At 41.5% G+C, this 17,388-nt stretch overlaps 1 protein-coding gene across 1 annotated transcript in view; it reads right to left on the bottom strand.

Annotated features, from left to right (window-relative positions):
• The window catches only part of LOC113405024 (cadherin-8-like), a 181,131-nt gene that overhangs the window by 96,802 nt on the left and 66,941 nt on the right, over nucleotides 1-17,388 (bottom strand). Inside the window, exon 3 of the mRNA XM_026663623.1 lies at nucleotides 8,238-8,357. Coding sequence (XP_026519408.1) covers nucleotides 8,238-8,357 — 120 coding nt within the window. The remainder of the gene's footprint in view (nucleotides 1-8,237; nucleotides 8,358-17,388) is intronic.

Below are 17,388 nucleotides of genomic sequence, written 5' to 3'. Positions count from 1 at the left end.
TATGCTGTGCCCATAATCCTATGCGTGGCTAACAATCTTAAGGGATCTACTAAACTATCAGCTATAAGTCTGTCAACAGCTCTAACATTGAAATTGTCACCATTGGGGTTCAGATTTTAACAGCCCTTGTTGATAAATGAGGGTTAGTTTCACTTATTTTAGAACTAAGGGGCCAAATTCTGCTTTCAGCTGGAGCTGGGTGAAATTTTTCAGATGAATAGTTTATTTGCCAAAAAAACAGTTTTGGTTGACCTGAAACTGTTCACAAATTTGACATGAATTCACCAAATACTCTTAGACAATTCCTCCCCCCCTCAGCTAGATTCACAAGGGGACTTAGGTGTCATTCACAAAACAGAGAAGAAGATGGTGATGATCCTCCATTTTAACAACCAGCCCAGTGGCTAGGCTACTCACTTGGGATACATATGGGAGAACAAGGTTCAATGCTCCGCTTTGCCTGAAGTGGAGCAGGGATTTGAACTTGGGTGTCCCAGGTGACAGCCCTATTCACTGAGCAATAGGGTATTTAGAGGTAAGTCTTTCTCAGGGCTTGTCTACAACTTACAGGGGGATCGATGCATGGCAATCAATGAGTCGGCAGTAGATTTAGTGGGTCTAGTGAAGACCCACTAAACCAACTGCAGATTGCTCTCCTGTCAACTCCTGTACTCTACCAGATCGAGAAGAGTAAGGGGAGTCGACGGGAGGGTGTCTCCCATCGACATCGCAGAGTGTGAACCCTGCGATAAGTAGATCTAAGCTACATTGACTTGAGTTACGCTAATCACGTAACTCAAATTGTGTAGCTTAGATCGACTTTTCCTTGTAGTGTAGACAAGGCCTCAGTCTCTCCTGTTCAAGCTGTTCTACTTTGTATATAATATTTGAATAGTCTTTGGGCCAGAGAGAAATGGAATCGAACTCGAATCTCCCACATCCCAGATGAATGCCTTAACCACTGGGCTAAAAGTTATACAGGGGAAACAACCCCCTTCTCTAGCTAGTATGTGAATCTAGCCCTTTAAAAACGCTAGGAAACCAAATGTTTTGGGTGGAACAAAATGTTTTATTTGACCCAAAATTGACTTCTTCAATTAACTGAAAATTCCAAAAGTGTTTGGATTCAGTTTGATTTCAATCTTTTTTCTTTTCAATTTTTCAGAACTCCTGGCAAAGCACCCCCACCCCCACCCCAAAAAATCAGTTATTCACCCAGATATACTCTCATTTACATAGGTGCAAATCCTATTATTTTCAACAGGTGTTACACCTATTTAACAGAATAGAATTTAAACCACAGGTTCACTCTGTCTGCATGCTTATTAAGACAGCACAACATTCACTCTCATTCAATACACAATCAAAAGAGCTAGAAAGTTACAAGAAAGTATTTTAAATGAAAGCTTAAATCCGCAATAACTAGTGTGGCTCCCACAGCAGCATTAGCTGGTAAAGTGAGCCACAGAGCCATGGCTCAATCAAAGCCCAGAAGAACACAGAGCAGCTTCTCCCTCTGTACTAATCCCACTAGGGTTTAATGCTAAACTATTTAGAAAGCCTCTAGAGAAAATGGTTCATCTCCCTTCCTAGGCAGTTCATTACACAGCTCCAGATTGCATTTCTTGTATCAAAGCTCAATTTTTCCCATCTCTCTTTCTAGTCTGAGGCTGTTACCTCTCCATTTTACCACACATAATTACAATAATAGTCCCTTCCCCTCCCTCTTATTAACACCTGTCTAATATTTGTGCAATGATTTCATATCCTCCCTTAATCACATTTGAATCAGTTTATACAAATTAAGTCCAGTCAATCTCTCATCACATCATATTCTTTCATCACTCTCACCTTAGTTGGCCACCTATGAACTTTCTCCAGTTTTTCCAATAGCCTTTTTATAATGAAGAGCCTTATATCTGCTTGCAGTACTCCTAGGGCATTTTTCCTAAGGCTATATAGAATGTAGCATTTCTTAATAAACTAGGTAATAAAATAGACAGAGGAAATCAATTGTGCCAGAAATGTTTGGAATGTATTTTATCCTGTTTATGATATTTTGTTTGTACTCTATTCCAAGCACGGTTGTGAAATGAGAGGGAGCACATAAAGACTGAAGATCAGATAATCAGAGTTAAAATACAAAACTCAGATATGCCTGTTTGCAGGTGCAATTTCTACCATTAGATTGATTTACTCATGTATGTTCCAGCTTGAGAGCCATCAGGTATCTCAACTTCAGCAATATAGCCCTGGAAGAGAGGTCAGACCAAGTCCCAAACCATTTAGGCCTTTGTAGCTTAAAACCAGACACCTTGAATTGCACCTAGAAACTCACGGTGAGAAGCACATCACACAGTGATTGCTCCCATTCAAATCAGTAGGCAGTGGCTTCAATTCAGCCTTTGCTTTGCTCACCAGAAATTAATGGGAGCAGTCAATGGCTAAGGTACTTCTCAACACAAGTAACAGTGGCGGGACATAGCTTTTATTTTGTAGACTTCCAACATGAGTTAGTCATGGAGGTCATGTGTGTGATATGAAATCTGTCAACTCTCACTTGGATTTGTTTCCTACAGATGTCCAAAACGTCTGTGTCATGGAAACTCTTCAGTCACTAACAAACAGGGCTGAATTCAAGACAATGGCCTAGGTGTGAAAGTCTCCATATTCCTCTGACAAGTGACCTCAGCTCTCTAGATCTCCTGGTTTGCATGTTTTTATCTCAGTTTTATTGAATCTGTGCTGCTTGTAGTACCATAGCACAGACATTTCCTACATCGATAGAAGGGGCTTTTCCATCACTGTAGTTAATCCATCTCTCCAAGTGTTAGTAAAAATTCTTCCGTTGACCTAGCCATGTCTACCCCAGGGATTAGGTCATCCCAACTGCAGCACTCAGGGCACAAAATTTTTCATGGCTCTGAGCCACATACCTAGGTTGATCTAATTTTTCAGTGTAGACAGGGCCCCAGTGAGCAGTTCCGAGGCAGCCTCTTTTAAAATGTAAAACATTTACTGCTTTATAAACAATCAGGGTTTCCGTTTGAATAATATACTGTGCCTTCTAGTATAATAAAGCAATATGTTAAACTGCAGCCTTCATGAAACTTTATTTCAAAGACAGTGTAGGAGTTACAGAATTTTAGTAAGTTCATATGAAATGTAAATAAGTCAGACAGTTGAAAATGTATTTTCTCTGACACCTCTATATTGTAGAACACGGTGTCACTTCAGATTATGTTCCATTATGATAATCATATTGTAAAACTGACTGTTGTGATTTAATATCCTAGGAAAAGCTGAAAAATGAGAACTATTCTTGAGCTTCTTCTTGGGGAAAAAATTGCAGCATGAATGTAAGTGTGTGAGTTATTTGAGAATAAATGCAATTTGCATACCTTTATAAATAATATCGGAATCCTGTCTTAATACCGAACATTGGAAAAATTAAGCCATAGCTCCATATCTGTCTGACATGCTATAATTATGATTTATGGAGGTTACAGTTATTTAGTCCAGTGAGAATAACATCACTAATTTGGTGTCATAACTTGGTATCATACAAAATCTTCATTTTTTTAAATTTTTATTTTTCCTCTCTAACTTATGAATTAACAGTCCCATTAAAACTCATCTGTAGAAGAAACCATGCAGGTGGAAGGTGGAGAGAATTATATCCAGAAAGTATTCTCCTCAAACTGTGACAATGACATTTAATGGAAAGATAATTACTGGATTACTTTCTGGGATGTGCACTATAACCTATATAGCAGAGTCTGAAAATCATAACTTGAGAAATACTACATGTATATGCATTTTTCATAAAAGGTAATGGGAAATGACTGTTTTAAACATGGGTCCTCTACCAATACTTGTGACTGTACATGCCGCTACACAGAAGTGTGCCAAACAAACTGAAAACCACTGTCAGAGTCTTAACTAAGGATCTGACTCAACAAGATCCTGTAGCCCATTTATGGCAGCTAGGCAGGTGCAAAGAGGAAGCAAGGCAGCCCTAAGGCTCCCCAAAGAATAACCCCAGGCACAGCAGGCCTCTACAGTGTACCCCAGGCGAAGAGCCAGGTCTCCCCATGCTTAACCATCTCTGCTGCGGTATTCCGGGGCTGGGCTGGGCCAGAGGAAGAAGGAAGCAGGAGATGATGTGGCTAGGGAAGGTCCTATCAGTTCTATGCTTTTCTAATAACTATAGGGGTCATTGTAACAGAGGCATTAATTTAGCCTGGGCCAGAAATTGAACCTGAATAGAAGAGGCACAAGCCACCTTCATTCTACCACTGCACTAGGTGCTGGCATCACCAGAGAGATGAATCTGGACTAAACTTTTCAAAAGAGAGTCATCTCAGAACATAGTGGGCCAGCTCTAAAATATTGTACTGCAACATCTGAGGGACGGAAAATATAAATATGGATTTTTAAGTAGTTCACACTTTTATATGCATCCATTCATCCAGGAATGCTTTTGTCTGTGGCACAGAATTGTAGAAATAATACGAGTGCATAAATATCTGTATTATATGTGGAAAGCTCCTGCACTTCATATGGATGTGTGAAAATGGAACCACAGAGGGGGAAAAAAAGAAATCAACTACGCTACTTGAAATTGCCTCCTTCTGAAGGTTTTCCTTCATTTTTACAGCTGTTTCTGACAAGATCCTAGTCTAACTATTCTACGTTGTTATATTAGTGCCTATCACCATTGCATCTGAACACCTCTCAGGAGTTAAACTACCACAAATATCCCCACGCTTAGGGTATTAGGAGTACATTGTCCTAGCCTATTCAGCAAGGGAAAAAATATTAGTTGTGAGGCACTCACATTGCTAAGATTAGACACATATAAGAATGGGCCCAGTATGTCTACTTTAATTCTGCTTGCTTCTCTGAAGATCCAGACATTTTGTCTTTGTTAATATGCATCCTCCCCCCACTCCACCTGCTAATGTTAATACTATTTTAAGCTTTACTATTCAAATTGTAAAGTTGCTGAACTCCAGAAATGCACAGAGAATACTGTCATTTGCATGTTTTATGCATCACTACCCCGAGAAGGTGAAATTTACAATGCCACAAACTGCTAGGAAATTGTAACTATATTTGATCTATGACTATTGGCTTTCCAAGACTGAATGCAACAACCCATAAAAGTGTCCCTGGTATGTATCAGGCATTATCATTTCTATTACTCCCATATGCCCAGATTATCAGGAAAACTTGCTGCATATTCCTTATCAGTGTCTGAAAATAATGCAACTCTTTGGAAGCACCTTGACTGTAAACCTATAGTCTACCTGAACAAACCATTTCATTCAGTAACAGTGCAAGGCTGCAGTTTCTACAAGGCTAGTACTCACTTTTGCTGTGCCAGATAAATTTTCTGTCAAAGAGTATTTGTTTAGCCATTTTATATTCTAGACAACAGGGTTATGCAGATGTCATTTCTATGATTTAATATTCAGTATGGCTCATGGTTCCTCTAGGATCTACCCCCAATAACTCCCCAGCATGACACTGCAATTTGTTTTAAAATTTAAAGACAGGATTATCTGATCTGCTATGCACTGGTGCACAGGAGTAGAAAGGAACCCTCTCACTCCTCTGTGCTGACAGCCCATATTATACATAGCAACATGAGTCACAGAGCAGCATCCATGGGGTCACTCCCCTTCCCACACAGGTGAGGAGGAAGTGAGCAGGGAAAGCATAGAGTTTTGGCTCCTCCCCCACAACATGTGAGCCAGATCAGATGTCCTGGTGATGAAGAGGATATAATCTGCACCAAACTTAAATCTGGGGCAGATTATTTCTCCCCCAGAGTAAGCAGGAATCCTGGACCCAGACTGCGGGTCACAATGTGGTCCCTGGGACTACTTCTGTGGCAGCACAGCTATGTGCTGCCACTTACTCAGGATCCGTCACAACTGAACTCTATATGAGTTAATGCATTTTAGAGAACTGATTTATCACCTTTTTATGCTCACTGAACTGCTACTGATAGCACTGTTGATGAGTGGAAATGAGGTGGGAAAATGTAACACTAGGAGAAAACTCATGATTTGTAGGTTCACAAAAAATCCTAAGAGTTTTTATTGGCTTTCATGAAAATAAATACCTGCTTTCCTGGGAGATAAATTGTGATTTCTTGTATTAAGCAGTTTCCCCAGAAAAAAAGAATAAGCCAATATTGGTAAAAAAAAAAATTTTTTTTGAAATAAAAATAATAAACCTAGGGCAAATTCACAAAATTGTAGGTTTGGGATTTTTGCCATGAAGGACATTTGAATGAAATAAATGAAAAAGCTTCACCTTGGACAAACAAAACACTTTTCAGCTCTTCTGTGAAAGCTGCTAGTTTTGCACAGCTCTTGAGAACAGCTAAAGGAATTATAAACATGTGCATTAGGAGCTTCCCCTTGGAGAATCCAAGAAATTGTTCATCAGAAAGCCCTATTAAGTCTTCTAATGCATCCTCTGACTAAAGCTATATTGTTCTGTACAGTTTATTTTCTAGTGCTTTATCAGATCTTGTTTCAAATATTTCCAGCAATGGGAATTCTACTACTTCACTTTGGTAATAATTTCACAGTATAAAAGATCTCACTGTGAGGTATGGGTTCCCCCCTCCCCGATATTCAAACTAAGTTTTCCTTTATTTCATTTTATTCTATTAGCCTATGGATATTACCTCCTGGACCACTTTAAACAATTTTTCTTCCTAAAAGATTCTGGTGTCTGAAGCACAGAACACACTGAATACTACATTTGTTGCACTACCAATATATCTAACTAGTCATTACTATATATAATATTTTTATATCTTATGTTTGAAAGGTATTATAGAAACCAAATAATATGTTCTAAGGCCCCAAAAGGGACTCTGCATGGTCAGGCCTCTGCCTACATGTATGTTGATGCACAATATAGGGCCTAAGTGGTATTTCAACTAGGATGAGAAAGTTCTTCCATGGGAAGAGGGGACTGCCCTATGCCATTCAATGGACGTGTTTCTCTCTGGCAACAGGAAATCACTATAATTTCATTGTGCTGCATTCAGAAGAGATTTTCATAGATCTGAGATTCACGTAAGGCATGCAATGTATTAATAAACCACACTGCAAAAGGACATTTCCACAGCCATGGTTGCTTTTTATTTTTCTTCAGACCACATGAAAACATGTTCTCAGAGTGATCTCTGTCATATTATCTGCATAACACACGATTATAGACTCACAGATGCCTCTGTTAATTTTATTGTAACCAATGAACAATAGTTTTCCTTGTGCAACTCAGCTGAAGCCAAGAGGAATTTATTGGTGTGTCAAGCAAGGTAAAAATCGGGTTCATTTTAACTGACTTAGGAGCATCATCTAATAATTTCTTCTGACCAGATCTTTTTGGTGTTGATGAAAGATTTAATCTGCATAAGCATGAGATGGCTGCTTTACTTATGAATGGCAAAAGTTATTTTCAGGTAACTTTAGTTATAGTTTTCTTCTCCTTCTGAGGCCAGCACAACTGACTTACAGTAACTAACATGAAAAATATAAAAATTAATACTGGAAAAAAGACAACAGAAGAAATCTCTCTCAAACATTTCTAAATAGCTTTTTTGTTTTAAATGTGGCATAAGCAGAATAAACAATGTGGGGTTGGCTTTATTAGCACTTCTTTGAAATGACCTACATTATCAGACACTTACTAATGGCTTTGCAAATGGTGAGAAATAAAGCCATCTCAAATTCATGCAAATAAAACATATTCTCTCTCCCCAGATCCATCCAATCCAGGAATACAAATATCTCTTAATGAAAGCACACAGTATATTCATTAAAATGCCCAAGCCAAACCCTACAGTCTTTAGCCAGAAATTCTAAAATCTTTTATTAAAAAATATAATATATTCATTACAATCCCCAGGCCAAATCATACAGTCCCTAACCAGTTGTTAGTCATACAGTAATGGGAGTTTTGCTTCAGTAACTTCTACAGTATTGGCCTTGGCATTATTGTCAGCATCACTAATAGAGGGTCTTATTTTTTTTTTACATCATCACATCACGATTGGCAACGAATCAGATACTCATGGATTACAGTCTGACTAATGTTGACAGACACCTACTTAAACATCATGTTTAAGTGAAGTGAGTGAAATATTCAGGAAATGCTGTTTCTTGTGTATATTGTTACCTGGAGAGTCCTAATTCAGGGTCACCTACCTGTATGTGGTTCAATGGAGAAGTAAGGCTGTCCTTCCAAAATGCTGTAAACCAGCTTTGCGCTGTTTCCATAAACTGGATCATCTGCATCCGTGGCCGTTACTTTAGTAACAAAGGTACCTAGTTTAAAAGAATATTTAATTAACATTTCAGTTCTTGCCAGAGATTTGTATGTTTCTTTATGAAAAAAAAAATCAATTTGTTTAAATCTATACAGAAATTCATGAGGGGAGAGATGTTAGTAAAATGAAAAAGTAATCAGTTATGACTTAAAACATTATTTAGAGAGCACAGACAAAACATTATGCTTTGAGAAGAAATATGCCACCAGCCTAGTGTTCTAGATAAAGAAAAACCTTTTTAGTAGCTGTATTATTTAAGGTTCCTTTATAGAATGCATTTTAAAGTTACCTGTTAGATCTATGCAGACTTCAAGCATTTGCAAAGGGAATCATATCAAAGGGATACGAAATACAAGGTTAATAATACAATATAATATGTTGCACTTAAGTTTTGAAAAAGCACATTTGAAAGAACCTGGCCAACTTACAGTGACTGCATAGAAAAGTAATAATATAAAGGATTTTTCTCTCTTTTTCTTTGGCTTCCAGCTACAATAATGGTTTGATGTGGCCAGAGTCAAGGCATTATCTCTCGTCTCTGAAATGACTCCCCATCACTGAGGGGATCCACTGCCCAGCTGCCATTGTACCTTCACTGGTCTGTCCAGAAAAGAAAATAAACAAAGACATAACAAGAAATTGTTCATTTTCCTTCTCAGACTACACTCTGGCTTCTGATTGTGTAGAAAGCCACATCAAATCAAACTCAAGTGTGCTTCATGGTTTTGTTGCAGCGACTTCTTTGGAATGACTTTAAAAAAATAACGATGACACTAATTAAGCTAATTCATATGCAAAAGAGACAATATCTAGAGAGGAAGAGAAAGAGAGAATGAGGCAGAGTTTGAGGGCTGAATTATGCTTCTTGTGAGCTGAGATATGCCTGGCAAGGGAAAGAATAACAGCATCCACCAAGATGTGCCCTCTCTCTGGGTCTGCTGGCATTGCTAGAAATGATGGCTCACTCCTGCTCCTTGTCCCTTTGTCCTGCTGAACCCAGATTATGCCTGACTCCTATTTGGGAACACTAAGTGCAAGGTCTCCCTTTGCTCTCTCCATCCCCTTTGCTCCCCTTTACTGCCCCATATGGGGAGATTCATAGTGGCCAAGTTTTGTGCAACTCTGTTTATGACATTTTATGCAAATTACATAGGGGGCTTACATACATTTGCATGTTTGTAATTTACATATATCTACCCTCTTCAGTGTCTACACCTTAACTCAGGCAGTGGCAGGGGTAGAAAATGGAGCTGCAAAAAAATATTGGCAGCTGGGGCTAGGGTACGGTGCAACTAGGAGCGGGTGCTGGGTGTTTGATGGCTATCTGGCAGGCTAGCTTAATGGGGGTATCTGCGAGGGAAAGTGGTGGCTGGATATAGGGACGAGTTCAGGGGAAAATGATGATTCCCTGGGAAATAGCCGGGTTGCCTGGGGTAGCTGGAGGTGCTGCATGGGTGGGTCCCAGAGAATATGGGAGTGTTGTGATGCCTGGAGTTGCTGGGGATGGATGAGCATGGAGGGGAGGGGGGTGTAGGATGAGGGTGACCCTGGTGCAGCTTACTGGAGGTGAAGGAGCTTGTGGCCTGCCTTGAGTCCCTTGCCTTGTGCCTGCGCTGAATCCCCCACAACCTCTTACTATTGCTCAATCCAACAAGGTGGGCACCACTAGGAGAAATAGAGCGGCTGCTTGCTCAGCAGGCTCCTCTGGGGCCCTGGCACAGGGCACTCCCCTCCAGCACCCCCCGTCCCACTGTAGGTTGGATCAAAACACACACACCCCTTCTTGGGGTCTGATTTATGATGTCATTCTACGAAGTGTAACTCACTTTTTTCATTGCCCCAGATCACCCCGCACTGGGTCCATATGAGAATCCTGGCCAGCTCTCGTCCCAGTGCAGGAGACCTTCCGCAGTTCCCATCCTGTTGTGCTTCAAACGGTCACTCCCTTGGGACAAGAGCCTGCAGCTCTCCTCCTGGAGCTAGGTTTAGGGCCTTAGACCACTTCTCCCTCACTAGCCCATTTTCTCCAATCAGTTCTCAAAGAGTTCAGCAGGCCAGCTTTCTCTGGCTAGCTGGTGCTCTTCTCCCAGCTCTTCCCCAACTGGATGGGTGAGAGAAGAGCCTTGCCCCACCCTCTTTGCAATGGTCCTGGCCCCAGTCACAGAATTCCCCACCACTACCCTGAGGAAGGCAGACTACCTCGTCACAGGCCCCATCATGTCTATCAGGGATGGTCTAGACAGTATTTGGTCCTGCCATGCGGGCAGGGGACTGGACTCGATGACCTCTCGAGGTCCCTTCCAGTCCTAGAATCTATGAATCTATGAATCAGGCACCACCGCAGGCAAATGCCTGCAGCCTTCCCAGAGCTCAACTGGTTGCACAGGAATCCGGCTGATCTGTGGCAATGCATGACATGGCAGAGAAATACAGAAGTGTAAAACTGTATTATATGACACTTGGCAGCCATGGGAGGGAGAACTTTATCTGGCCTATGTTATACAGGAAGTCAGATAACCACAGTGGTCCCTTCTGGCCTTGGAATCTATGAGCAATTATTCCTCATTGAAATATCATTTCCTATGAAGGAAACAACAGCATTTTCCTGAACCCTTTTGCCCCAAACAAAACCAACCAACAAACCAAACAATCACATTTGGACCCAGTGTTCCATATGATAATTATTTACTGAATTTGGCAATCGCTATCCCCATGTGGTTAAACTCCTGTAGCATAACACCCCCTCCCTCCCATGGAAGAAGAATGGATGACAATGACATGGGGAAAGGCAGACATGGGAGACACACAGAACCCCTGGAATGTGGTGGAAGAAGAAAAGGGAAGCACACATGATAAAAAAGTGGGGAAAGGCAGGGAGAAGGGGCATGAGAGGGCCCACAGAATCCCTAGCATGGGAAGAGAGTCATGGCCCCTGTCTGGTGGGGAGGGAAGAATGGGGAACATGGATGCAGAGCCATCCCTTGGGTACAGCAAATCGGGACAACCACTCCGGACCCCGTGCTTTGGGGGGCCCCACAGGTCGGTGCGATTGGCTGGCATGTCCCAGAAATGATGGGTCAGTCCCAAAAGTGATGGATACGTCACTTCCGCCCCAGGCCTCGCACCCACCTAGGGACAGCCCTGCATGGATGAAAGGGTAATGGGAGGTACGCAAAGCCCCTAGCATGGGAGGGGTTGCAAGGAGAGTTGCAGGTTATCCCTGAAATAGAGGGGGATGGGAGAGTGGCAAATGGAGCTTGTGTAAGGGGCTACGGGGGATGGGGTAGAGGAATGCAAGGATCCCCTGGTGTGTACAGGGAATTCAGTTTACAAAGGCAACGATGTGTGTAACCCTCTAGTTATTTTAATCTAGAATCATTTCATATATTTAAAAGTGATACTGGCTTTCTTTTATAGTTCAAACACTAGCTATAATTTACCCAGTGCTTATCAGCTTTGCCATCTTGCAGGATAGGGAGTCTTGCAAGCTTGTCTGATCTACTTCTGCCCTCTTGCACAGACCTGGCCACAGCCCCACCCTCCCAATAGGTTACATTCTGCAGCTGCTCCCCCCTGGCTGACAACTAAGAGAGTGAGAGAGAGAGAGAGATCAATGCACACCCCAATTGGATTCAGGCTAAAATAGCAGAAGAGATATTTTCAGTTTCTAGGGGCGTGGCAGAAGCTGCAAAATGTAACCTGCTTGCTAGGTCAGTAGGGATGTGGTCAGACTCTTAGGCTACGTCCTCACTACGGGGGCGGGGGTGTCGATTTAAGATACGCAAATTCAGCTACGCGAATTCGACGTATCGGAGCCGACTTACCCCGCTGTGAGAACAGTGGCAAATCGACCTCCGCGGCTCCCCCGTCGACGGCACTTACTCCTACCTGCCCTAGTGGAGTACAAGCGCCGATTCGGGGATCGAATGTCGCGTCCCAACGAGACGCGATAATTCGATCCCCGAGAGATCGATTTCTACCTGCCGATTCAGGCGAGTAGTGTAGATGTAGCCTTAGAGGATGTGGCTAGGGCAGGGATAAGACATAGCTCATTCAGAGAGTAGTTGGAACTTTCAGAGGTGCTTCTGACCTCATGGTTGTTCCTTTTGACTTTTATGATATTATCTTTAGAAACAAAGGAACAAAAGTGTGGACTTTTCTGAGAGTTTGTTTTGCCCAAGTTTCTCCTTCTGATGTAGAAAGAAGATCTGAAAGGTTTATTTATTTCTTTAAAATAGTTTTTCTATTGCTCATTTAGGAATATTTGGCACGTCAAGTCTATTTTTTCCTTTTTCAGCTGAGGATCCTTTTTCAGGGATCTTAGAAATATTTGTTCTGAGCTCTCACACCTTAATTGGAAGGTGCACATGTTAAATCTTTTACAAAGGCAGCCTTTGCCCCAAGTGATCATTAGGTAGTGGAGTTAAGTATGCCATAACAAAAACAATCCATCCAGTTGCAAAATTGCTCCCCTACTCTGTTGATCAGCCTCCAGCCTCCTTTCTCTTGTGATATCATAATTTTACCTCTTCTCCAGTCACCAGATAGACCTATATTTCTTAAATAAAAAAGTAAAAAAATAAATAAAAACAAGCCATTTTCTCATAGCCCTTCTTTATACATTATAAAGAAATAAAAAAGGTCATTCGCCTATTTGATTTTCTTTGCACGTGACTTTTAAAGTCAATATCTTTTTACCTAATAAAACTAATAAAACCAATGGCAGGATTGGAAAGGCAGAATATTTTCCAGAGTCACACGATCTATTCTCTACTCCATACCTCATATTTCCTGAGCCACATCTCAAGGGTTACCACTTCCTTTTAGTTCCATGAGGACCTCTGTTTGATAGAAATGTGGTGGCCCATCCCCAACATTTTTATTGTTGAAAATGATTTACACAAATTGTTATATATACTAATAGAGTGAATCACACAGCAGTTTGTGTCCCTCGTTTCGGATCCTTGTCTCACATTGCATCCTACATCTGGGCCTTGGCAGTTGTGAGGCATGCCACACCCATACATATAGCTCAAATTCACACTAATTGGAGATACATGTGCTTACCAAAGCAAATCTTGTCCCATCTATGGTTGTGGAGGACTCCCTTCCTCAGAACTGGGACAGGCAGATGTTAGTATCCTAGCAGAACTCACAAGCCACCGACCCTACCTTCCCCCCCACCCCATATGTTATGGAGCCCAACTCCATGTGGTTTCCTTCCACGCAAACATGAAGGCAGGACTATGAAAATCCCCCCCCACCACCACAGATGGGGAAGTGCTACAAGCACACGGCTCTGTGCTGTGGAATCCACAGACCTCTCCCCACTCAGCAGAATTCTCCAGATCTCAGACTAGAAACTTAGACTATGAACTTTGCAATAGGATTTGCTCCGCAATTGACAGGCAGTTACATGCTAAATATACCTAAATATTGCTATATACATGTACAATGGATGCATTTGTGAATGTTTTTTCCCTTTAAAAAACCCTACCACCACGTTGAGAAAATGGCAAGGTTGCATGGCTAAGCACTCCGTGTTTGTCATTTGAAAATTAGTGTCCCAGAATCTATCCAGAAAACAAAAGACCAGGATTTTCCATTAGTGTTTAATTTTGACTGCATTTGGCACATTTGTTCCTTTGTCAATGCTACAACAAACTCATTTAGCTAGAGACTATAAATTTGACATGGTGCCATTTTCACAAGAAAGCCACTGTTACAGTCCAACTTGCTGTTGTCCTAATCATAATAATATAGCAGTTTTATATAATCTAGTCCAACAACATAATCACTGTTTCTCCTTTTTGTGTTCATACAAAAACATGTAATACAAAACATTTTTAGATAGATGTGTGGGCAAATATTAGCATGTTAATTTTAAAACTTTCTGCGTCTTTCCTGAGACACATTTCTGCAATGCTAATGACACTGTGATTAAATGTGGACTGCAAAGAGGTTCGACAGATTTTAATTAATGAACACTTCTAATGTGATTTAACTGTTAACCATGGCTGATTGTTTCGCTCTGTTAGTGTCAGGTTTCATAGGTTCCCGTTGCCACATGCTAACAACCAGAGACACAGTTAATAATAAAAGTATTTTTATACGGCTAGGTAAGGAGGCTTCTGTTTGCTGACAAACTAAGATTAAAAGCCTCCATAAAAATAAGATGTGTGTGCTCGGGTAGTGTTGTTCTATTGTTTTGGCTACGCTTTTTATGTGCAAGTCAAGGTGCAGATTCTGCACATTAGTCAGAAAGAAAAATGCACACACTGCCATGGGGAGTAAGAAAGCAAAGATTTTGGTGTGGCAGTGAAATGTGTGTACTGGAAAAAAATAAAACTTGTATGTCCTGGAGGACTGAACAAATAGTCAGCATCTGAAATTTACATGAATCCATATTCAATGAAGCAACCATTTTGTTGAAAGATTGTAATGGCTAGGGAAATAAAGAAATGTGACCATATTGTAGTCTAGTGGGACTGTGCTTTCTTGATTTCTCTGGGACTTAAAAAAAAACAAACACCCAAACCAAAACATCCTCTGTAATTTTTCCTCCCCCCAAATTGGGCAGGCTGAAATCTCCAGCTGATTAGGAGATCCAATCACCATTCTAGCTGAGCATTAACAGTATACTTGCATAAAGAAAGTACTTGCCACTATTTACCAACAGATATGCTTTCTATGAGATTCACTATGCTTAAATATCTGCAGCTAGAATTTTAGTCTGGCTGATGATGGCCGTGTAGTCAACGATGGTCAAAACAACATGCTGTTTGTATTCACGAGGTCAGATAAGAGGTCGTTCCCAAATAAACCCTTTGCCTGATTGTCCTTCTTTTCTATAATCTCACAGGTAGCATGACAGCTGTTGTCATGGTAACTATTTTTTATTGAATAACACTGCAATAATCTCATAAAAACCTGTATAACTTCTTGACATGTAAATTATTGCTGCCTTGAAGCTGAAGGAACTTACTCTTCTTTTTTTCTCCTTGAAATTTTTAATGTGCCACCATGAATGCAGTATGTTTAATTCATATATGTAAACTTTCTTATTTTTACTATACTGAATTCATGCTAAATGGAATTGTGTGTCCAACAATTTACAGCAAAGGACTAGAAATCAGGACTCCTGAGTTCCATTCATAGTGCTACTCATACCCTTACTGCTTATATGCACAACACCTCTCTGCATCTCAGTTTCCCTGTCTGTGAAATGGGTAAAAAATACTTGCAGTGTAAAGAAACTCAGGGTATGTCTACACCTAGCCGCTAGTTCGGCGGCTGGCAATCGAAGTTCTGGGTTCGACTTATCGCGTCTTGTCTGGACGCGATAAGTCGAACCAGGAAGTGCTCGCCGTCGACTGCGGTACTCCAGCTAGACGAGAGGAGTACCGCGGAGTCGACGGGGGAGCCTGCCTGCCGCGTGTGGACCGAGGTAAGATCGAACTAAGGTACTTCGAACTTCAGCTACGTTATTCACGTAGCTGAAGTTGTGTACCTTAGTTCGATTTGGGGGGTGAGTGTAGACCAAGCCTCAGTTAATTAATGTTTGATTTGTTTGTAAGTTCTCAGATATAAGGAATGTTAAATGCAATGTATTGTTAGTATTAAGGAAATATCCTAAACTGAGAAAAGCCAGATGGGTGAAACATACAGAAGCGCACACAGACCCCCTGCCATGAGGGAAAATGGAGGGCCCTGGTATGAGGGAAGGAGAGAATGGGGGCACACACAGCCTCTGTCACAGGGAGAATAGAGGACTCTGAAATGAGGGGAAGAGGGAATGGAGGCACACAGAATCCTCGTTGCGGGATATTGGGGAACACAGGAATAGGGGAAGGGGATACCCTAAGCCCCTGACATGGGGTGAAGGTAAGAATAGGGCACATACAGAGTCTTTGCCATTGGAGTGAAGGGGGGACCTGGAATGGAGGGAGGGGGGAAACAGGGGCACACAGAACACCAGTAGGGTCAGATTGAGAACCCTGGTATCAGAGGAAGGGAGAAATTGAGGGCACAAAGAACCCCTGACAGGGGAGAGACTGGGGAAGTTTCTGAAATAGAAGGGGTGGGAAGGTAGCTCACAGGGAGCATGTGGGGTGGGATAGAAGAACGTACAAAGCCCCCGGTGTGTGCAATAACTTCTGCCTACAGAAGCTATGAAGCGGGTGACCACTTAGTTATTTATTATTTGTTTTTCCATAGAGCCTAGAGGCCCTAGTCCTGGACCAGGACCCAATGCTGCTAAGCGCAGTACAAATAGAACAAAAAGATGGTCCCTGCCCCAAGTAGCTTACATTCTAAATACAAGAAGACAGACAACAGATGGACACAGACAGTACAGAGGAGCACAAGGAAACAAGGAGACAGTATTGGTCAGGATAATAGGCTGTGGTCTCAGCACACCAGTGGCCTAACCATTTTTTCTCTTTTTTTGTAAGCAAAGAATTGTAAAGAATGATTTGAAGAAGGATAATGAGGGAGCTTTGTGGGTATTTACAGGAAACTCCACCAAGCATGAGGGACAGCCTGGGAGAAAACACCAAGATAGTTGTTAGAAAAATGTAAAAGTGAAGGATGCATCGGCCCAATTGAAAGTGGGGGTCGGCATCTCAAAAGCAAGTAAGAGATGACAGGTAGGGTAGGGACTGACTGTGAAAGGGCCTAGAAAGAGAATACAAGCAGCTAAGGTGTTTATACTAATACTGTGTGCAGAATCTTGCACCAAGCTACCCCTAGAGAGGGGGAATCAAAAGAGAGTTTGCTTATTCTTCTTTGCCACCAAGAGACAAATCAGATACAGATGATGGCCTTATAAATACCTTGCTCGAGAGATGAAGAGGAGGCATAATTCAGTTGCGTATAAGGGGGTAAAACTAGGGGAATAACATGCCAGAGGGAGGGGGTGATCTACCTCATAACAAGATCTAACAGTATGTGGAATAGTACCTCAAGGGAAATAGCAGAAGCCTCTTCACTTGAGACATTTCACACTACTGCATGAAGCATTAGATCAG

The sequence above is a fragment of the Terrapene carolina genome, unplaced genomic scaffold, assembly GCF_002925995.2.
Source record: "Terrapene carolina triunguis isolate 2854851 unplaced genomic scaffold, T_m_triunguis-2.0 Scaffold33891, whole genome shotgun sequence".
NCBI classification, from domain to species: domain Eukaryota; kingdom Metazoa; phylum Chordata; order Testudines; family Emydidae; genus Terrapene; species Terrapene triunguis.
The sequence above is the reverse complement of the archived record's forward strand: the minus strand, read 5'-3'. Positions and strand labels throughout refer to the sequence as shown.